The following is a 25,020-nucleotide window of genomic DNA, read 5'->3' as shown; positions in this document are numbered from 1 at the left end:
TCTTGTCAATTAATTGAACAATTAGACTGCTTGTAATATTTGCCAAAACAATTTAGGAAGAATACAAAACAATATGCATAGAACGTACATTACTGCACATAAACGCAAAACAGATGCAGAATTATAATAAATAATAACATGCGCCTTTCTCATAAAGTCATTGTTCTCTAGATTACGACAGCATCTTTAAAATGATGAATTATTTCTGCACGAATAGTTAAGCAGTGAAATAACTAGTTATTCCCAATGAATGAATTCCTAACGTTTACGGAAGGGGGTTATTAGCATGAAAGTGATGAAGCTTACTTAAACATGATGAAGTTAGTTTTATAGTTATCATTTTGTGATAGATCGGTATGACTCTTTTTATGTTATTGACAGGAAGTTTATTTTTTGTTGGAGTATTTAATGTTTTCCCTAGAATTTTTGCTTCCAAACATGGTAAGTAATTCTTATTTCTAATAGTTTTTATATTCAATAGCATTAGAGCATCAGCATTAGCTGGGGTAAAATTAAAACAAAAATTGTACGTCCAAAACCAAAACGATTACACTTATTCTAGGGAAATGTTTATTTAATATTTGAAGACATCAACAAAATAGGAACCGAGTTAAATCAAGTTTCTGTCTTTTCTGCTACACCTGTCATTATATTGTCGGATCTCATCAACAAAACTAAAGTAGATTTCTTATTATTTCTATACCATCTGTTATTAATTAATATTAACATAACACATATATATTATCGAACATTAAGCTCAAAGTACACACACTGTATTCTCGAGCAATTGTACTGGCACTTTCATATCTGAAAATAAATACTAAACTATGAAATTATAATTAAGTTATACAAAATGTGACCCCGAAATCTTTAGCTATTCACACATTTTTCTAAAGGTCATATTAAGTACTTTTTCGTTACATGTATATAAAAAAACTGTTCAAGAAAACTACTGTTTCAAATCATTTTAAAATACACATTTCATACTGAATGAATCATACATTTGTAGGTATTTTTCTCAAACAGGTCTACTAAGTAATGTTTATTTTCTATTTTGACATTTATTAACTAAAAACAGAATACACGTGAATATAAATTCATAGGAATCTCACGTGAAATTCACATGAATTTCCCCTCAAACGAGCTTATACGTGAAACTCACGTAAAATCAGTTTTTGTGAGTTTCATATAAATCTCATGTGAAACTCATGTGAATTTCACATGAAAACCACGTAAATTTTGTTCATGTGAAATTCACATGAATTTTAAAAAAGAGTATTCAAATAACATCTAAATTTTCTAATTTAATTAAAATCATGAAAATATCAATTTGTTGTTGTAAATTTCACGTGAAATTCATGTGACATTTTTTACATCAGATTCATATGAATCTCATTTCACATGAAAACTTTCACGTGAGTTTCATGTATACGCTCGATTGAAGTGAATCTCATGTGAAATGTTTCATGTGAGCAAATTTTGCCTATGTAGAATAAAAATAAAAAAGAATTGAGAATGTAATTTTTGGAATGTGTCAAAGAGACAGCAAACCGACAAAAAAGCAGAACACAGCCACCAACTGGTCTTCAACACAACTTCAGCTGGCCCCTAAACACAAATGTGTATTTATAGATATAGGAAGATGTGGTGTGAGTGCCAATGAGACAACTCTCCATCCAAATAACAATTTAAAAATTAAACCATTATAGGTTAAAGTACGGCCTTCAACACGGAGCCTTGGTTCACACCGAACAACAAGCTATAAAGGGCCCCAAAATTACTAGTGTAAAACCATTCAAACGGGAAAACCAACGGTCTAATCTATATAAATAGTACACGAAAATGGACGTCACACATATTTTGACCAAAAAAATAATAGCCCTTCTTAAAAAAAACGGTTAAGTTAACGCATTTGAAAAAAACTATTTTTTGAATTGCCACGGCTGACAATTCTTCAGATATATTTGCAGATGGAAAACAAATTATCATTCACCAGATTGTTTTTATTCTTATTAAGTTTTGATAAATATGTTACATAATATAAAAAGAAAACTGTTGGTAATTGCAATTTGATTAAAACTATTTGTTTTTATTAGTTTCGATTAAGTGATGTAAACGTTCACTTAGCTACACCGGCAAAAAACTACATGCATATTCATTTTTCACCTGGAAAACTTATCAGATAAAATCGCTCTTAATAAACGAATTTAAGAATAATTTAAAACAGATGCATATATTAAGTATATCAAATGTTAAGGCATAAGCACAATCTATAATGAATTTAAAGTATTTAAGATAGAATGAAGGACAACACCCTTAATTTGAGATGCATATACCGTCAATTCGACAGCAACCAAACATCACAATGACATATAACGTCAATACGACAGCAACCAAACAACACAATAAATGATATCTAGATATTAACTCACACACTTCAACAACAAACAAGATTTTAAACAACATTTCAATCTCTAAATCACCGTAGGTCAAGAGATGGGTTTTTTGTTGCTTTAGAACAAAAAATAAAGAAAGATCCGAACTATCGTCTTCTTTTTACAATATTTGGAAAAGAGGGATAACAGCCACATTTAAACTTATGAATCGAAAACATACTGAAAACGCCATTGCTAAAAAAAAGACCAACAGAAAAACAGAAAAACAATAGTACACAAAACACAATAGTACTGAGATAGACGAACCCCACAAAAACTTGCAGTGATCTTAGGTGCTCCGGAAAGGTAATGCGATCCTGCTCGATATTTGAAAGTGATCCAAATCTTAACAAAAACTACTGGAATACTATACTACACATGTAAGTTTTGCTCACTAGAATTTTTGAATCTATTACCTATTTGTATATCTTACGCTAGTTTGTCCATAAAACAGCTCGTTTTGATGTAATCTATTTGGAAGCATTTTTAAAGTAAAATTTTCAATGTTAAAAGACTCTCTAGTCGCTTAAGAATGAAACATATTATAATACTGGAAATTCAGCGGCGTTGTCAGTTTGTTTTAGATTTATGAGTTTGACTGTCCCTTTGGTATCTTTCGTCCCCTTTTTTTGAACAATATTTTTTTCTCAAAATCGTAAAATTTAAAATCGTATTCAAGGTGTAATGCCACCAAATTGGTACGTCACATCCGGTTGTATATACGAAAGAAGGTAGAAACAAATATTCCCTTGAATTGAAAGTTGTAGGTAATTTATCCTACATTTTATTGCATTAAAACATTTCTGTGTCATAAACATTTGTCTTGGGTATTTTTAAACACCATTATTTTTTATTTGGGATTTCTATAAAATATTTTGTAATGGTGACTAAACCTTGTACACAGATAAAATAAGGGGAGAAAATTGATTGGTTAACTTCCAATGATGGTTATTTTCTTATATGCAATGAAATATTATGTGATTTTTTTTTATAGTACTGGACAGGATAAAACTGTACTCATGCCAAGTATTTCTTTATTTGACGCAAAGATAAATTCAGCACAATTTTTTGAAAAGTGCAAATTTAAGAAAGATTAATAGGGGGAAACCAATGTAGGTATTACACCTTAAGTTTAAAATGACAAAATCGCCAAAAAAATTACATTTCTATATAATTTCTGAATTTACAGTACACATATAAGTCTGTTGTAGAACATCTTTCTGTCTTTTGTATGTTTTATTGAAACATTTCGAAAATATTCTTAATTCATAATGCGTTATTCTTCACATTTTCAACCTATAAAAATACGTAAATATCATGATTGTTACCATTTATTGTCAATCAAAATAGTTTAAACTGTTATACTTTTTATAGTAAAAACGTCATTTTGGTTTTCTTTACAATTGTTATTCGAAATGAAAAATTAAACATGTTAAAAGTGTTATGGTTATACATTTTCAGAATCTGCTGTTAAAAGAATAAGAAACTTAGAAGATCAACTTTATAATCATTTAAAAGAAGAGTATCCAGGCGCCTATGTCAATGAGGACCAATTTCATCTCCGTCAGTCATTTACGTTACAGACATACAAACGGAGAAAGGTAAGTACACACAACATTAATTATACATTAGAAACTGTTAGCCAGTAAGGTATAGCAGAACCTCTTTATTTCAGTATCATTGTGTCAATATTTGTACGGAGAACCGATATGAAATCATAAAGAAAACAAGGGGTTTACTCTGACTGGGTCAACACAAAAAGAGATATATATATACCGTTAAAAAATAATAAAGGAATGATCGTAGTTACAAAAAGTAAGCTTAGATTGAAATAATGTGGAATGTGTCAAGGATACAACAACCCGACCAAAAAGCCCAAGGCTAACAATGGGTCTTCAACTCAGCGAGAAAATCCAAAAAAGTAAATCATTTCTTTATTTGTCTTCATCCCACCCTTTAGTTATGGTGCGGTCCTTTTCGACATAGGATATCTATTACCGCTTAAAATTATTTAAAACTGTATTTGATTTTCTTCGATTCAAAGACTACCAGTTTGATGGTACACATGAAACAGTTTTTATTAACAGCGTTAAGTGGAAACACAACGTATGTAACCGGCCATGATTTATTGCACAGTTTTTTGTTTGAGGAATAAATACATGTCGAGATTAACATTTGGATGGTTAAACTCTTAAAGCTGTTGTGTGCAAGCAATTTAAATAAGCATTAACTTTTTAGCCATAAAGTCAGGAGTGTGTAGTTCTAAGGTTGTCTTTGATTGCTGTATATCACATTTCTTTTTCGTTAGTTGTCTTGTCACATGTCTGGCCGTTGTTTTTTTCGTTTGAACCGTTTAAAATTTGGTCTTGCGATGACTTTTATAAGGTGACATACCGAATTAGACTATTCACCGGATTTGTTATAACATAAGCAACACGACGGGTGCCACATGTGGAACAGGACCTGCCTACCCTTCCGGAGCACCTGAGATCACCCCTAGTTTTTGTTGGTGTTCTTGTTGCTTATTCTTTAGTTTTCTATATTGTGTCATGTGTTTTATTGTTTGTCTGTTTGTCTTTTTCATATTTAGCCAGGCGTTGTCAGTTTTGTTTTGATTTATGAGTGTGACTGTCCCTCTGGTATCTGTCGTCCCTCTTTTATAGATGACTTAACGGTATAGGGTTTGTAAATTATTGAACGCCTTTCTAAAATCCACATCATTTAAACACTTGTGGGTTATCCCCTCATTGGTCATCACGGGTCTTCTCCTCATTTCATAAAGTGAACTTTAATTTTAAAATTAAATATTTGGTATAGTACATGTAGTGATGTACCTACCATTTCTCGAACCCTTGTACCGTTAACATAACGAATTATTGACACAATTTCCAATCATTCACTTTTCTTATGGATTATTCGTCATGAAAACATGTCATGTCATGTGACAGACTGACAAACGAGAAGTTATAATGCAGTTACGGTTAATATATTTTCCTCAGTTTGATAAATGCCTTGTCATAAAACCGGATTCTATTAATGTCTCGCCATTCTTAAGTTCGCTCTTCCTGATAATATGCATCACACGATTTGTAGAAGATGGCTTTCGAGGAGAATTTTCGTCAGGCTAGTCAGATTCTACTTAACCGGTAGATCAATCATAGAATTACATCATAGAATAATTATTGGTAATTAAAATTCATGATATTTTACCAATTTAAAACAAACCGTTCACCTGCCAAGAGTCTTAATTATAGAATATAATACATAACATTAGTAAATATTTATTATTTACTTTCAGAATTTGAATAAAGAACTTCTATCAGAAATAAACAAATTAAGCCTAGAATCGTTGGCCTCAGAAGATAAAATAAATGTTCGAATCTTACGGGACTATGTGAAAACATTTGTCAGAGGTCATAGATGGGTAATGTGAGTATACAATTATATGTGGATTTTCACCACTTACCTTGTTAAGATAATACATATTATATGTTCTTGATAAGTAAAATCTTTTTCTATTCAATTAAAGGCAACATGAGTAAACCGCTATTCGAAATTCATAAATCGATTGAGAGAAAACAAATCCGACTTACAAAATAAAGCTGAGGGAAACACATCAAATATAAGAGGAATACAACGAAACAACAGAAACACTAACATGCAATATACACAGGAACGAACTATAATATCATAATGGCCAGTTTTCTGTCAAGCAAATTCTAAGAAAAAAATGATGGATATGGCTATCAAGTGAACAATACACAGGGAATACTTACACACCACATCACTTTTACGTTAAACGTCAGTTAAGGTTAATCAAACTTTTTCGAACTTTGCATTAACAACAAAAATAGCGAACTCCAATGAAAATGAGTCCCTTATCAAAAGGCAAAACAAAAAGCTCAAACACATCAAACGAATGCAAAATAACTGTCCTGTTCCTGACTTGGTAAAGATATTTAAAAAATGGTGGATTAATTGTGAAAAAGAAAATGTGGTATGTTGCCAATGAGACAACTCTCCACAAGAGACCAAATGACACAGAAATTTACAACTATAGGTCACTGTACGACCTTAAACAATGAGCAAAGCCCATTCCACATAGTCAGCTACACAAGGCCCCGAAATGAAAATGTAAAACAATTCAAACGAGAAAACCTGGTTTTATATCTGGTAAAACCGTTTAATTGTATGACAGTCGCAAAAAAACACGTTATATTGACAACAATGTGAGATTAGAAAAAAAATAGACATGACCAGTGGTTGCCGTTTTATGATGTGGTTCATAAGTGTTTCTCGTTTGTCGTTTTAATACAGATTAAACCGTTGTTTTTTCTGTTTGAATGGTTTTACACTTGTCATTTTGGGGTCTTTTTAAAAGATTGCTGTTCGCTGTGAGCCAGGGATTTGTGTTGAAGATCTCACTTAAACCTTTAAAGGTTTACATTTACAAATTATTACGTGCATGGATAGTTGTCTGATTGGCACCCATACCACATATTCTTATATCTATATGATAGGTAAAAATGTTAAAAATAGGGGAACAAAAGTGAACATTGTATTATAGCCTTGATCCCAGTAAAACAAAGATATATGTCAACAAAGAAAAAATGGCATATAGACGACGCACATAAACAGAAATGAGAAACAAGAAAACAAAAAAATGACGGGATGAATAAATACAGAGACAATTCAAAAAGATATTATCAAAAATAGACTAACAGAAAAGGTTAATAAATTTAAAAAGACAAATGAAAAAACACCACTTGACACTGTATAACTAGCATCCTAAACAAACAAATATAATTGGAGCTCTGGAACTATACGCAAATTATAATTCTACACTACTAAGTAGTAGTTAGTAGTCCGAGATTGATTCGTACCAAAATAACAAAGACCAAATGCCGTTGTAACAAAAACTTAACAAAAACAAATCAACATTTATCGTGAATGACTGGTTTATTCAGTCATGTTTTACTTTAAAATCTTTTAAGGTATGGTGCCCTGAATCCATTCAATAATCTAGAAGGTATATATTCTACAGACTTGGAACATTTACCCGTACAGGTAGGCAATACAAATACGGAAGTTCCAATTTTATTCCGTTCACATTAACGATATAACAATACCAACATCAGCTCGGAGAGCTTTTAACCGTAGGTTAAAACTAAAACTTTCAGTTTATTTGTTATACTACTGTGGTATTCCAACTTTTCAAAAGTCGTTTTAATTGTTGCACATACTAGTTATCAAACACTTTATACCAACAATTTCGAACAATGAGTCGACGGTGGACTATTATTGTATCAAAACTTAAGCGAACTACTTATCCGTTCACTGGGGTAAAGCTGATGACCGTAACTGCATTCACGGTCATCCCAAGATGTCGGATGAAAAATTAGGTCAGTTTCTCTATTGTCTGTCAAAGTGTTTCTATATCATTTTCTTTACAAATCATACATTGAAACGATGTAAATTTATAAAAGAATCACTGTGAAATCACTATTTACTTCCTAGAAATGTGCATGAAACGGGAAATTCGATTTGAAAAATCATTAAGATGACCGTAAATCACAATCGAGATGACCGTAAATCACAATCGAGATGACCGTAACAGAACCAACGATTCATAACAAGGGTGACCGTAATTGCTTTTAAGATGACCGTAATTTGTAAATGATGACTGAAACTTTTTAAAGATGACCCTCAATATCAAGAAATATCCGTATTTATATCACTACCCTTTTGTAAACATATTAATATGAGAGTATTATCCTATAGGTAGAAGAAAATAAGACGTGCTTCAAATGCAAAGATTAGCATATGTATCTTTTTTTTCTTTTTTTTACAGTAGAGGGTTTAAGTTTTATATTAATTTGCAAAAAGACATGCAAATGAACAGGTAGGGAAAATATGCTACAATAGCGCGATAAAATGACACCTCACAAGTATAATGAAAACAATGCGGTGCACAGCCTCCAACTGCTCGACAAAAGATTTTTTTTATTTCTGGGATTCCTTGTAAGGACATTAAAATACAAATTTTTAAAAATGCCAATGCATGTACACCCATTGATATTATATCGTCTTCCATTTTGTCGTGCAAATGAAAATACAAAAATATTTTGAAAATATCATACGACTAAACTAGTGAAGGTGAGCTCCAGCAAAGTAGATCCTTAAAATAGTCTTGTACGAATAGCGTATTACAAGGCGGAACGTTGTCAATTTGTATATATTCAGAAATGTTATTCATACAGTCAGGATTCTACTTCTTCAAATAGTTATCAAAAGTACCAGGATTACAATTTTATACGCCAGACGCGCGTTTCGTCTACATAAAACTCATCAGTGACGCTCATATCAAAATAGTTAAAAAGCCAAATAAATTCAAAGTTGAAGAGCAGTGAGGACCCAAAATTCCAAAAAGTTGTGCCAAATACGGCTAAGGTAATCTACTCCTGGGGTAAGAAAATCCTTAGTTTTTCGAAAATTTATAAGTTTTTTTAAACAGAAATTTATAAAAATGACCATATAATTGATATTCATGCCAACACCGAAGTGCTGACTACTGGGCTGGTGATACCCTCGGGGACGAAACGTCCACCAGCAGTGGTATCGACCCAGTGGTATAAATAGTTATCAAAAGTACTAGGATTACAATTTTATACGCCAGACGCGCGTTTCGTCTACATAAGACTCATCAGTGACGCTCATATCAAAATAGTTAAAAAGCCGAATAAATTCAAAGTTGAAGAGCATTGAGGACCCAAAATTCCAAAAAGTTGTGCCAAATACGGCTAAGGTAATCTACTCCTGGGGTAAGAAAATCCTTAGTTTTTCGAAAATTTATAAGTTTTGTAAACAGAAATTTATAAAAATGACCATATAATTGATATTCAAAATTATCCCTCCATGACGCTAGGTCATGCTCACAATCGTAGAAATGGAAGCCCTTGTAGGGATGACGCGCTGCCAATTTTGCTCTTGAAAACTGATAAATTTATCCACATAGCACCATCACGATCGATCGTTATATGTCAGTTATATTTTTAAAGACAAATGTATCTACTAGCTAATGACCATCAGTTAATGATCTTGTCTTCATTGATTCAACTTTGAAAATATTGTCTGTTCGGATGTCAGGTTAAATTTTCGAAAATTCTTAAGCATTTAAAAAAATTCTAATTAAATATTTCGTGGAAGGGCAGACTTAACATTTTCAGTGGTTGAAGATTATAAACCCTAGTTATCACACACAAGAAAATCATTTTTTTTCCGAAGATATCCATTTTTATCATCCAAATTAAAAGACTGTCGTCAAGTACTTTTAGAAAAAAAATAGCTATTCGAACACACCTACTCTGTTTTTGTGATTCATTAGATAGGTAGTTCACTTGACTCATATATTTCATCTTTTCGTACTGTCATTATTTTACGTTATAAAGTAAACCTGTAGCTTTGATATATAAAAATGAAAGAATCTGAAGCGAGATGTTATATCAAATACTCTTGCTTTGTACGTTTTAAAGACAAAATATACACCCCAAACATGCCCTAACATAAAAAGGTGCACTCGATTTTCTCTTTTCGATACAATCGTTACCTATTTTGGGGAATGTTTTCTTGATTCACATAATAGAAGGGCAGACACGAAAATTTCTGAACTAAAAGATTGATATGTTCTCCGTACGTGGTAAAAAAAAATAAAAAATCTGAGGTTATGCATTTTCTACATCCAACTTATAGATACCCATGTCGTCGAGAATTGAGAAGAAAATTGTCGTTTTATTTGTTTCTATTAACTATTTTAAAATTTTGTTACTGTATCAAACATTACAGTCACAATTTATCGCTTTCTCGATAAACAAAGAGCTTCGATTCTTTTGTTCTATTTCAAAAGTGTTCCGCCTGCATATATCAAGACAAATTAAGGTTTATGTACCCTTCTGTAGCCATTTTTGTACGAACTTTTCAAACTTCAATTGTATCAAAACTACCGATATAATGAATAATAGAGATATGCCATTTTGTACATATTCCAAGGGGAAACTTGATGCAAAGCATTATTTTTTACTGTTCCATTGCATTTATTAGAAAAAGAGGACTTTGTGGCAAATAAATCAAGATTTTTACAGAAAATCCACAGCCTTTATCCTTGTACTCTCATATTTGGCAATTTGATGACTGATAGATATAGGATTATTGCATGCAGTGCTAGCATTGATTTCCTTAAAACAAGTTTATAAATGTAGTTATTGGTCAAAACAAATATAAATATGGCAAACATCAAGTACACCTTTTAGGGTGCGCTCCACTTTAGTGACTCAGCACAAGGTGTTTTGGAATTTACAGGTTGCTTAGAACTTTTTGTAAAAAATAAACACTAGCACATCATAGAAAATCAAGTGAGTAATTTATGTTTCAAATTTTATAACAAAACTCTCTGTATTAAAGGCTGTGGATTTTCTATAAAAATCTTGATTTATTTGCCACAAAGTCCTCTTTTTCTATCAAATGCAATGAAACAGTAAAAAATAATGCATTGCATCAAGTTTCCCCTTGGAATATGTACTAAATGACCTATCTCTATTATTCATTATATCTGTAGTTTTGATACAATTGAAGTTTGAAAAATTCGTACAAAAATGGCTACAGAAGGGTACATAAACCTTAAGATTGTAATCTGCTTCCTCTGGAACCATACACATGGGCTCGATTACCAAATATTCGTATGTATTATTAATGTTTTTAATGCTGCATTTGTTGGCATTATGTTTTTATGGTCTGTGAGTACGTCCGTGCGTTCGTCTGTTTGTTTGTCCGTTTGTCCAGTTTCAAGTTATTTAAATTTGAAACTAAGTACACATTTTCCCTATGGTATGAGTTTTATAATTCTAATGCCAAATTACATTTTTATCCCAGTTTCACAGTCCACTATAAACATAAAAAATGATAGTGTAGATGAGACATCCGTGTACTAGGGACACATTCATGTTTCTTCAAATTTTCGTCGTATCGCTGTCAATTTGTGTTAAAATTTGAACGTCGTTACCAATAAATATTTCATTGTTTACGAGAAATATGCAATTTACTATCATTGTCATAAATCCAAAATACGGCCAATTATATTATAGTTTAAAAAATGAAATTTATGAAACATATTTATATCCGCTAACCGAGCCCCTATTGAGATCGACAAACTCAATAAAAAAGCTTTGAATACAATACGGATATTTCTTAGAATTGATGGTCATCCTATAAAAGTTACGGTCTTCCTATATAAATTACAGTCAGTCTTTACAAATTACGGTCATCCTTTACAAGTTACGGTCATCTTTTTACCAATCACGGTCATCCTTGTTTTATGTTACGGTCATCTTGAAAATATTTTGATTATGATTTACGGTCATCTTAATGATTTTTCAAATCGAATTTTCCGTTTCATGCACATTTCTCGGAAGTAATAAGTGATTTCCGAGTGATTCTTTTATAAATTTACATCGTTTCAATGTATGATTTGTAAAGAAAATGATATAGAAACACTTTGACAGACAATACAGAAACTGACCTAATTTTTCATCCGACATCTTGGGATGACCGTGAATGCAGTTACGGTCATCAGCTTTACCCCAGTGATCCGTTTGCGTCTCTTCGAAATTCTACCTGTATAATATGTATTATGTTAATTTACTTAAACTGATGGAAACACAAGTCACTCATAGCAAACCTGGAAACATTTTTTAAATCACAATGAGAAAAAATTGGTCCAATAAATAAAGGCAACAGTAGTATACCGCTGTTCAAAACTCATAAATCCATGGACAAAAAACAAAATCGGGGCAACAAACCAAAACCGAGGGAAACGCATTAAATATAAGAGGAGAACAACGACACAACACCGAAACGCAACAGCACACAGAAACGGACCAAGCAACAGACAATACACCACGAGAATAACAAATATAACATAAAAACCAAATACATGAATATGGGATAGACAAGTACCGTGCCACGTCTTATCTCAAAAATAAGAGAAAACAGAAATGACTCAACGTTCCAAACAAGAATAAAGACTTCATGCCTAAATGCTTCATTTAAATGATTATTCCAGATTTATGAACAGGTATCATTGATGAGGAAGGCAATACGATTAAAAAGAACAAACCATTTGTCATCAATGGTGAGTAATTAGTAAAAAAGTAGCTTTACATTTTAAGCTTGCCAATTTCATTTTCCCTTATAACACTGTGTTCGTCGCTTGCTCTTGCCAAACCAAATTATGTCAATTAGTTCTTTCTCCGCTGAGCAAGCAACATTTGCAATTATAGGCACATACATGTATCGGTTGGGGTCAGTATATATACGATAAGTAAGGTAGGGTGACATGTATAAATTAAAAGAAGGCGTCATTGGAATATGAAACTACCATAGCAGTATCATAAAAAATACATCAGATTTTGTTGTTTTAGTTAGTACGTTGTGAATTTGACTAATAGTGTCTATCTTTTACTGTTTAATATACATCGTAATATGTATGCATGTAATATTATCTACCATTAATCATATAGAGTTAACATTGAATACTGACCCAAAACATATCAATTGTATGTTTTCTGTGAAGAATATACCGTCTACTGACATAAACGTATGATCTAAACAATAAGATAACTGATATATACTGATTTTCTCAGATGTTCTAGTTTGTGAGTAATAATATGATAAAACGCGAAACCAATGAAGCTCAAACTAGTTAGAAAATAGAAATCTATACATCGGTCGATTATAAAGCTTTGCACACATCACTGTACATGCCAATACATACCTACACAATAACTCTCGAACTCACTTCCATACTCCCAAACTTACTGACACACGTGTTATTGTAGGTGAATGTGATAGGAAGATTACAGAATGACAGGAACCTACATCTATCTCCATTTCTGTCACGGAATAATAGTAGGTGTGTTGTAGTTTATAAAAGATCGATTCCTATTTAGATGTCTTTCACATGCATTATATTATTTGTACGTACCAAACAATCAAATGTATATGAACTTTCGAATTATTATGTTGAAATAATGTTAAATAAAATTGAAAATTGAAATGGGGAATGTGTCAAGAGACAGCAACCCGACCAAATTGTAAATAATAGCAATAAGCCATGAATGGTTTTTCAATATAGCGTTACATCCCGCATTCAGAGGCGTGCTTCAGTTGCCCCTAAGTAAAAATGTATACTAGCTCAGTGATAATGGATGTCACACTGAACTCCGAAATATATAAAAGAAACCAAAATAAAATGATACAAGACTAACAAAGACAAGAGGCGCCTGACTTTGGACAGGCGCTAATATGCTGCGGGGTTTAACTTTTTTTTAATACTTTAACCCTCCCCTATACCTCTAGTCAATTTAGAAAGCAAACACATAACTATACGAACAGTAAAATTCAGTTAAAAGAAGTCCGAGTCCGATGTCTGAATAGGTATCAAGAGAAACTAACCAAAATGACAATGATACATATTTAAGAAAGGACTATAAGCAGTTACTGACATGCCAGCTCCATCCCTCAATTAAACTGATTGAAATATAATGTCTTTATCATATGAATGCATTACATAACTTTGAAATAAATAAACACCTGAAACCTCTCAATTGCGTTAGATTCGATATGATATTTTACTTTCAAGTCGAACATGAAATAATGAATTCTATGTAATATCACTCTTTAAATTCCTCAGCTTGAATAATAATATTTATAAACTACTGCTTTTTTATTGCTTCAGCATTTCCCAAAGATCCTTTCAAGATAAAGGAATTTTAAGACAAGTTCAGATGGCTCATGAAGCATTTGTCGAGCTTGGCTCTTTCCTTATTAACGTAAGTATTTGAACAAAAAGTTCCTGTGGTGTTTTGTTGAATACTATTGTTGAGGAGTTTGTCTGAACATGCTCTGTTTTGATTTATAGACAGACGTACTGTTGCCTCTAATCTTTCAGTGTGAACATATTGTGTATTTCATTTCTGTAGTGAAAATATAAAATTACTGATTGATATATTATATGAACATTGAAACAAATCAATAATAATTCCAGGAATACATTCCAGCTACCCGAAACGCACCCGGTCTTCACTCCATGAGAAATGGAATAGGATATTACAAAGCTTGTCTGAAATTCCATACTACATCAGATATGTCTCCAGATGAAGCTCACGTGAAAGGTTTAGACGAAGTAGAAAGAATAGCAAAACAGATTAATAAGGTCAATATATTCCATTTTAGATTAACGACAAATTCTGACAAAGTCTATACACGTATACTTGTTAATTAAGTGTCTTGTTACTGTTTATGTACTGCCTGCTAGATTTTGATTTTTAATTTCTATTGTTACAAAAACAATCAACTAAAATATAACTAAATCTGTATTAATGTACAGTGACGAGATTTTTTGGATATACCTCCTGTCGATACTATTCACTTTTATTTGAAATCGCACACGTCTAAGGTCTCACATTTCTTAGCTAACCTCAATTACAAGTATCGGTTGTTTATTTGTGTATTTTTGTTAGTCGATTTTGTGCATAGAAGCAGTCTGCTGAATTAAAAGATTTTAACTGTGGGTGCATATAGTGATTTGTACACATCTATGATCAGCTTATTTACACTATTGTCAAAGGTGAGGGGAGAGCTGAGCGCTTTAGAAATGTCAAAACTTTTACATTCTGTCTCTAAGGATTCTGCACTCAAGTGCTTGTCGTTTGTTGTTGTTGGTCAAGATTCTGTACTCCAGTGCTTTCTGTATGTTGTTTTCATTCATACTTTTATTTCGTTTATTGATACGTTATAAATCAAGCCATTATAGTTATAGTACGGCCTTCAACACGGAGTCTTGGCTCACACAGAACAGCAAGCTTAAAAGGGCCCCAAAAGTACTAGTGTAAAACCATTCAAACAGGAAAACCAACGGTTTAATCTATATACAAAAAAACGAGAAGCGAGAAATACGTATGAACTCTATCAACAAACCACTGAACATCATGTTTCTTATTACAAAAGTATGTTTTAACAATTATTTACATAAACCAATTATATATTAAATGATTGTACCATAGTTAAATAGGTAAAAACAGTAAAATCACAAAAAAACTGAACTCCGAGGGAAATTCAATAGGAAAGTCCCTAACCACCAAAATCAAATAACAAAACACATCAAATGAATAGACAAATGCTGTCATATTCCTGACTTGGTACAGGCATTTTCAAATGAAGAAAATGGTGGATTGAACTTGGTTTTATAGCGCTAAACCTCTCGCTTGTACGGTAGTTTCACTAAATTCCGTTATATTAACAACCATGCGTAAACAAAACAGAAATAATAAATAAAATAGTCAAATTATGGATACAGCAGTCATTACTGTGTTCCAATCAGAAAAAAATACGAAAGCATCTCAAAGCTCACGACGTTTTGCGATGAATAAACCTTTTCAGCAAGTAAATATGCTGTTTTATTCATTGTCCTTTTAATATTGGAAAAAAAAACAAATTTCATCAATATGGAATAACTCAAGTTATCGAACTTCAAATATTATAGTTTAATATCGAACTAAGGTTTCAACTGATGGAGTTAAATCTAGAAACACTCTTCAAACAAATGAAACTTATACTCAGTATAACATAATGTTTTTTTACAGATAAAAAATCAGTTGAATTTTAACACAGATTTAACAACATTTGTCAAACATGTCCAATATCATACAACTATCACGCCAGTGAGTATACAACAATGTTTCGATTATAATTATTAAGTTATCTCGTAATATGATACAAGCAGAGTTATATGTACATATATTTTGTGCGTAGGAATCATGTGTTTTAAGAATTGCAGAACATTATATAATGATAATTGCTAATTTTGACTGGAGCTATTTCCATTATGGATAGAGGTCAAATAAACCGTCAAACATTTTATGTCATTTTTCAAAATGCAGGCATAGCTAAAACAGTAGAACATGCTTACAACTCAGCAGCAAATATATCTGCTTCTTTTTGACATTTGCTCTTTGCAATTTAGTAATGAAATTTGGGGTATTATAACTCTTTTTTACTCGGTTTCAATAATAATTTTCCTTTTGCTAACTAGGATCAACAATTTTTGATGGTACGTGACGTTTTAGAAACTGTGAACGACACACTACTAGATACTGTTTTCTACAAGTTACAGAAACCCAAAGTTGCGTAAGTAAAAGTAGAATCCAAAAATGTTAAAAGGCCATATAACGTACGAAATTGAAGAGCATTGAGAACTACAAATTCTTAAAGTTTTGCCAAATACATCTTAGGTTATCTATTCCTGAGGTAAAAAAGCCTTAGTATTTCAATAATTCCAAGTTTTGTAAACAGTTAATTTATAATTATGACCATGTAAATTAGTTAATTATTGTCAACACAGAAGTGCTGACTACTGGGCTGGTGATACGGGGCGCCTTGTGGTTTTGTACAAAATTCAATTCTGTCATTACAAAATCATTTTTTTCTCACAACACTATGTGATACAGACTTGTTTTATGAGAACTTCAATTTTGTGATGACAAAATTCATTTTTGTAGACAAAATTCATTTTTGTCATGTATATTTGGATACCTTTTTGACCAAATTGACTTTTGTCACGAAAAGGTATGCAAATATAAACTTATTTGCATACAAAATTGACTTTTGTTACCTTATATAGAAATTTAAACACAAAAGTCGATTTTGGAAGACAAGATTCAATTTTATGAATCAAAATTGTCTCACAAAAGTCAATTTTGTCTCACAAAAGTCAATTTTGTCTCACAAAAGTCAATTTTGTGTAACAAAGGTCGATTTTGTATGCAAATTCGTTCACAGAATCCAAACTAAGCTAATTTGCATACAAAATTGACTTTTGTCGCCCAATTTTCAAATTAGGTAACAAAAGTCAAGTCTGTGTAACAAAACTGAATTTTTTCATGACAAAAGTGACTTTTGTCCACTGAAAGATAATTTTGTATGACAAAATTTTTAATTTGTAGTATGCTACTAATTTTGTTAAACTGAACTCATTTTTGTTGGACAAAAGTCACTTTTGTCCGTACAAAATTGTATTTCGAGTACAAAACCACAAGAGTCCCATTCGGCGCCCCGTAGGTGATATCTTCGGGAAATTAAGACTCTATCAGCAGTGGAATCGACTCAGTGGTTGAAAAATAAACTAATCATAGATAACAGGATTGAATTTAGTACTTGCACCAGACGCGCGTTCCGTCTATAAAAGACTCATCAGTGACGCTCGAAACAAAATATGTTTAAAGGCATAATAACGTACGAAGTTGAGGAGCATTAAGAACCAAACATTCCTAAACGTTTTGCCAAATACATCTAAGGTTATCTATTCCTGAGGTAGAAAAGCATTAGTATTTCAATAATTTAAAGTTTTGTCAACCGTTAATTTATGATTATGACCATTTCAATGATTATTCCTGTCAACACAGAAGTGCTGACTACTGGGCTGGAAACACCATCGGGGATTTAAATCTCCAGCAGCAGTGACATCTACCCAGTGGTTGTAAATAAACTTATCATAGATACCAGGATTGAAATTTAGTATTAGCGCCAGACGCGCTTTACGTCAATAAAATTGTGTTTCATTATGAATTATAAAGGTAAGCAGATAACATGTTTCAAATAGGGGCAAGCTTATTGTGTGGACCATTATGAGACAGCCATTATGTAGTAATTTGTATACATGATATATAAGTCCATGTAGATTGTATATGACATCTACGTACGTAGATTTGTCATCGTAAAAAACGGCCAAGATTTAAAATAATCACTGAACAAAATACTAATATAAGCATGATCATCTTGAATGGAAAACAAATTACTGTAAAAAATGTAGTGCAGATACGTTTACAATTTTATGATTTTAAACGGTATCTGGTCTTTTCTTTCAGATTACATCCAATTGTTGATGGAAAAGATTTGTCCTTAGGGTCATACAGAAGTAACGTTTTCTATATAAATGTTAATCCTTCTATAAACAGGTATGCATCCAAAACCAAGAAGTCATCCAACAACTTAAGAATTTGTGGAAACTAAATACCCTAACTATGATATAACTTGTTTTCGTACATCCCTTTAGAAATTTCCTTTTCGTTTATTTTGTCCAATATATTCATTAGCGCGTCTCCTGGTCGAACACATTTTCATATTGTCATTTTTTCTTTAAAGACGCTATCAATTATATCATGTTTTATTTTCGTTATAACATTTATTGACGTTATTGTATTTTGATAGAGTTGGGGCATTGTGTAGTGAATCTCCAACCAATCGCCTTCATCTGCCATTTCTTAAAAAAGATTGCAAGCTAAAAGACCTTACTTGTTGATAAGTTAGCAATACGTCCTACTCTGATATATTGTCCATTGTACTTCTGTCGATTCTTTATATGGGGATTTTAAATGCACTGTTATAATCTCAACATTTAATGCAATAAACTTAATACATTAACTGGAAGCAGGTTTACGAAACGATTTTAATTTGTACATGATATTTATTGTTGTCTTTGTTTGCGATGTTTTATAAATTCCCTTCCCCTCAAACAAATAAATAGTTGCAAAATTTTATATTTATCAGGAGCTGTATTTTTTTCTTCGTTAGTGAAATCTGTCGCTATAAATTCTAAGTGTTTCATAGGTTTTCTTACAAAAAAAAAAGAAAAAGCAAACTATTTACAATTTAATTTTATAAATCCGACTATAATAGTAATATAATGAAATGAACCTCATTTCAGATCATCTTTACTGACGATTCCATTGGTATTACATGAGGCCAATCCAGGTCATCATTTCCAGGTAAATGTATATTTCAACAAAAATAATACAAAGCAGGAGTTTATACTAGAAGTCGTCTATTTTTATGATCATACTCAAAAGTATATTATATATAGGAAAACAACAAAATGTATTTTTTTATATTTTTTAATGCTCCTTATGTACAGCCATACCAACATTTTCCAAAATTATTGACACCTAATTGATATGTACTTTTCAGAATTCATATGCATTTAGCAGAAACCTTCCCCGCTATCGTCAGAATATATTCCACACTGGACTTCACACAGTACCATTTAGCTATCCAACTTATACAGCATATATCGAGGTATGTAGTTATATTATATATGTAGTGCCTATTACTGCGTTTTATCGTGTCAGGAGATACAAGATGAATGCAAATAATGGTACAGGTACGTTTTACCCTTCCGATTTCAACCATGGGTTAAGTGCGAAATCCTTAAACATGCTATTATATATAAGAGAAACAGTGCGGTCAACTGTCGACATAATAATGAAGACATCTTGCAGATAAATAAACAGCCTTCAAAATCAACAATTTTAAATGAACTACTTATATGTCGCCTTTTTGATCATGTATTTTGGTAATTTAGTTCATCATTGACGTATGTGCTATTAGTTGTTGATTTTCTTTGTTTGATTGCATTGTTTGTTCGGAGGATTCGATTAATGTAATCTGTTTTGCTTTATGATTATTTTGGTAGTTCCTGTTACACCTTGTTATATAGTATTATTTAACATTGCATCTTGATATCTCGTCAACTTCTTGAATATCTTTAGCAACACTTCTTTGCGAATCTTTTTCTTTTTATGAGTAGTCTTTATCTGCTTTATTACTTCTTTTTTAGGCTAATTATTTTTCAATTCTTCCATTATTTGACAATAAGTTCTTTTTTCAATTCAAAAATGCATTCGCGAAGGCATAAGGTAATGATGAGAACGAGAATACTACAAGTATCATATATATGGTAAACCCACGACAACGTTTAATGGTGTTTTGTTCTGGAGTCAGTATTTGTATAAAATACATTTTCATGTAAGCAATTTTAAAACAGTAAAGTAAATAGTGACAATAGAGGAAAGATTCCTACACATATATTTGCATAAAAAGCATTTCTTTTGCTTAATTATTTTGAAATTTTCAGGGATGGGCATTATATGCTGAATATTTAGGATCAGAAATGGGATTATATTCAACAGTATACGATGAGTAAGTTATACTGATAGCCTGTCAAACTAATCTATTGAACACGTAGGATAGATCTTAATTCACTGTGTAATGTCCATGAGTATCAAATGAGAAATTCACATAGATTCAGCTAACTGCAGTCAAGTAATTTTATAACATCAGGAATGAAAATTGAAATAAATATTTGTGTAAATACATTATTACAGAATTTACAGCACTTATTAGTACCGTCAGGATGTATGATCATTAGTGTTTATCCGTATAGACTCTCGTATTTAGTTATGATTTAGTCAATTTGATATCGAAATTAATGGTTCTACTTATAAAGTCAATTTATATAATTGTTACCTCAGTTTCCAATTCACAACCTTTTAAATAAGTTCATCCAAAGGATCCTTTAGATTTCCTGAAAGGTATGTTACTAAACAACATCTACGTAAAATTAGAAAGCTATGGTAAGTTATAAGTTTCTACAGATACAGTCAAACTTCTAAGGTAAGTGTTTGTATCTATGAAAGAATTAAGTAAAGGTTTTTAGTAATTTGTTGACTTTTATTTACCAATTATACTTCGATAACGATCATTGAAATTTCACAAACATCACCACAGACACGAAAAAGCAAACGAGATTGGTAATATATACACACAACATTCAGGTATCATAAGAACTTACTGTCCAAAAAAGGGAAAATTAACAATACGAAACGAAAACATCTCTTTCGTCGTTCACATTTGAATGACGATTCAGGTGTGAAACTGAAATATATACATGTATGTCGGACTCAAATTAACGGTGGGTTCCAGATTGCATATTCATAATCTATGGTAATTTGTTTATGCCATTTCCAATCTATGACAATTTTTAGATTCCTAATCGATTGGAATTTTTTATTTTCCCAAATTATGGCCGATTTCTTGTTGTGAATTATAACAGATATTCTGCAAATGGCGGAACAATCTTACCAATGAATTCAAAGTTGCATTGAACAAATCGAAATATCCAAATGTAGCGAAAAATCTGCTTTTAAAAAAAATCCAGTATACGAAAAACGGATTATGAATACGTCTAGAAAGCATATCCATAACAATTCGTGAAAGGAACAAAGACTAAAGGGGTAAAATGATGTGCCTCGGAAAAATAAGTATTTTCTAATATGTGCGTGGTACGTTCATATTCCCTTAAACAACCCAAAACACAGCTTGACTATTTATCTCATATTTATTTTAGCGCTAATAAATCTATTCGTTATATTACATGTAACATAAAATTAAAGAAAAAAAAACAAGAAGCAGCATATTACAACCAACAATTATGAAAGTAAACCAAAATGCACAGTAAAAACTCGTATAAAAATAAGGATGAAGGCAACTACAGACACGCGAGAACAAGAAAACAAGGAGCGGGAACTAGGACGAAATATAAACAGTAAAGACACTCAAAACATATTAATTTGTGTGAAATTGTCGCACCAACGATTGTGTTACTACGAATGACTACGGGTATGCAAGGTTTGTTCGCTCTGTTGAAGATCCATTGGTGGACTAGATATAAGAAGATGTGGTGTGAGTGCCAATGAGACAACTCTCCATCCAAGTAACAATTTAAAAAGTAAACCAATATAGGTTAAAGTACGGCCTTCAACACAGAGCCTTGGCTCACACCGAACAACAAGCTATAAAGGGCCCCAAAATTACTAGTGTAAAACCATTCAAACGGGAAAACCAACGATCTAATCTATATAAACAAAACGAGAAACACGTATATATTACATAAACAAACGACAACTACTGTACATCAGATTCCTGACTTAGGACAGGTGCAAACATTTGCAGCGGGATTAAACGTTTTAATGGATGCTTTTAATGCTCTTTGGTCGGGTTGTCTCTTTCACACATTCCCCATTTCAATTCTTCATCTTATACTTTGTTTTTTTTATGTTCATCACGAATGAGTATTATTTAGATTTCATTTTTAGTTTTGAGAATAAGTGCACTTGTCTCTGCAGAGTCCGTTTTATTTTCATGTCCAACGCATTTATGATATTTATATGTGCAGGCTTGGTAGATTGATTTCTGAAATACTGAGAGCTTGTAGATTAGTGGTGGACACAGGAATACACGCATTTGGGTAAATGTATGATTTAAGTATGCTTAATAAATGTCTTGAAGTGTCATGCTATATTTGTTACATCATAGGTTACTATTCAGTAAAAGTAATGTCATTAACAAACACAAGCTGCATAAAAAAGGCAAGTCGGTGTATGAATGAAACAATGTATCCTGTGTGTATGTAATATGAAAAAGTATTTAAGATAGACTATATAGTGACAAATTGGCAAGTGATAAATTGGCAAATGAGTTTTGAACAGCGGTATACTACTGCTGCCTTTATTTATCTTCAATAAACTTACAATTACAATTTGCAAAGTAGTTACATAAGTTTATTCTTTTAGTTGGTCAAGGGAGCAAGGAATCGAGTACATTCGGAACTATACAGGAAGTGACCAACAACAGATCGAAAATGAAGTCGATATGATAATAACTTGGCCAGGAAGGGCATGCGCATATAAGGTCGGAGAGATGAAAATAAAGCAGTTAAGAAGACGTGCAAAGAATATTCTTGGTAATGATATATCTTAGAAAGCAAAATGATATACCTAATAAACTAGCACCACCGCATAAATAAAGTATTGTGATAGTCCAAATAATAAAGGCCTCGTCACAGCATTAATTCAAGATAGCCTTTCAATGTCGTAAAAGTCAATATTTCAACTAGTATTGTGAACGTAATTGTCTTTCGATTGCGTTCCATTTAATTGTATGAATTTCAAGATCATATATACGTCACACAAATACGTCACTTTATGTGAAGTCCTATGCCGTCGTTAATTGAAGATGCTAGTTGTTATTCTGATGTATACATGCTACAACATTAATGTACCATTTTATTATTTATTTATATGTTTCTCTGTGTGGATTGTTCTTGCGTAGATTTTTACTGTATTCCTCTCACGTAGTGTTATTTTAACGGAAATTTTTTAACATTGCCTTTTAAGCTGGAGGTTTGGCTAGCCATAAAACGGAGGTTCAAACCACAATTTTCCCTTAATATGTCATGTACTTAGTCAGGAATATGGAAGTCCGTTTCTATGTATTTTGGCGTTTGTTTTTATTGTAATTCAGTGTCTGTTGTTCCGTTGTTTTCCTCTTATAATTGTTGGTCTGTTTCCCTCATTCTTATTTGTAACACGGATTTGTTTTCTCTTAATCGAGTTTTGACTTTTGAACAGCGGTAAACTATTGTTGTATTTATCAGTTAACCTCACGATTGTCTTTCTTTTACTTTGGTTATTTTTATTCCGAAAAAACCGCCCGGATGATGTTGCAGACGACGAAAATCTCCAACAATGTAAAGAGAAACAGATAATTTGTAAATGATTGACCTCTTTGTGACGACCATCAGTTCTCTTAAATAGACTCGTACCTACAACTTCGGAACTAAGGCGAAATAGTGGTGCTAAATAGGAAATGTCTTTCGTTTGTTTCACTCTTATTTCAATCAAAAGTAAAAAGATATTTTTTAGTTTTTTTTTTATTAATTGTATGTGTCTTTGAGTTTGTGTCTCATTGATGAAAAAACTTTCTACAAGTAATCTACATACAACACTTTCCAATAATATGAGTTGCTTGTCTTCAACATGACAATCACTAAGTATCTATAATAACGAGGATATGAAGAACTGGTAGCGTACAGTCAAACGTTTACGGTCAATGGAATCTAACATTATGAGCAGTAACCAATATCGAAGGAAAACATGTTCATACAAACATTTAGGCAAACTTTTACACCATGAACCTTTCAATTTTATTTTATTTCAGGTCCTAATTTCCGTTTAGAAGACTTCCATGACGTTATATTGAGGAAAGGACCCGTATCATTAAAAATTTTAGATGACATTGTTGGAGAGTGGATTAAGGATATTGTTAATGCCAATGCTTCAAATGGAATATGGACAATCACATATGGTTATTTCGCACTATATGCTAACACCATAATAATTTTCTTTTTATCATAAATGCAGGAATGCTTCATAGAAAATTATACGCACGGTTTCATTATTTAAATGAAATTCATTGCAAAGTTTACCGTCCGCATTAACAAACACTTCAACATTACTAAAAAAGATTGATGGCTTTCTGACAAACGCGCAACCTCTAAAAATACAAATATGCCAATAAGATAATAAGAATTTTGTTTTGAAACTGAAAATGCAGTGCGCGCTTGTGAGTACCTCCCTGATTGTCATATATAGGTGAGTTGCTTAATTGGTGTTACAGCGTCAAAATAAAAAAAAGTATGGCGGGTATATATAATGAACCGAAGAATTAATTTGGAAAATAGGAGGCCAATCTTTTGATGGTTGAAAAAAATATCAAATTGTGTTTTTAAAGTTAACTCTATTTTAACAAATTGTCATGTTACCGTAAATATTTGCTGATCGAAATGTTCCCAGTTCTTGAA

At 31.9% G+C, this 25,020-nt stretch overlaps 1 protein-coding gene across 1 annotated transcript; it reads left to right on the top strand.

Annotated features, from left to right (window-relative positions):
* Positions 1-120: 120 nt before the first annotated feature.
* On the top strand, positions 121-24,751 carry LOC134711137 (uncharacterized). The gene is made up of 17 exons (XM_063571580.1): positions 121-441; positions 3,897-4,036; positions 5,734-5,864; positions 7,430-7,502; positions 12,550-12,618; positions 13,325-13,398; positions 14,224-14,317; positions 14,533-14,700; positions 16,130-16,207; positions 16,579-16,673; positions 18,311-18,499; positions 19,249-19,309; positions 19,509-19,616; positions 20,455-20,519; positions 22,555-22,626; positions 22,952-23,121; positions 24,378-24,751. Exons 1-17 carry the CDS (start codon positions 357-359, stop codon positions 24,572-24,574), a joined length of 1,869 nt encoding a protein of 622 aa, XP_063427650.1. The 5' UTR covers positions 121-356; the 3' UTR covers positions 24,575-24,751.
* Positions 24,752-25,020: the final 269 nt, after the last annotated feature.

The sequence above is a fragment of the Mytilus trossulus genome, chromosome 3 (assembly GCF_036588685.1).
Source record: "Mytilus trossulus isolate FHL-02 chromosome 3, PNRI_Mtr1.1.1.hap1, whole genome shotgun sequence".
Classification (NCBI taxonomy): Eukaryota; Metazoa; Mollusca; class Bivalvia; order Mytilida; family Mytilidae; genus Mytilus; species Mytilus trossulus.
Note: the sequence above shows the minus strand (reverse complement) of the source record. Positions and strands in the feature narration are given on the sequence as shown.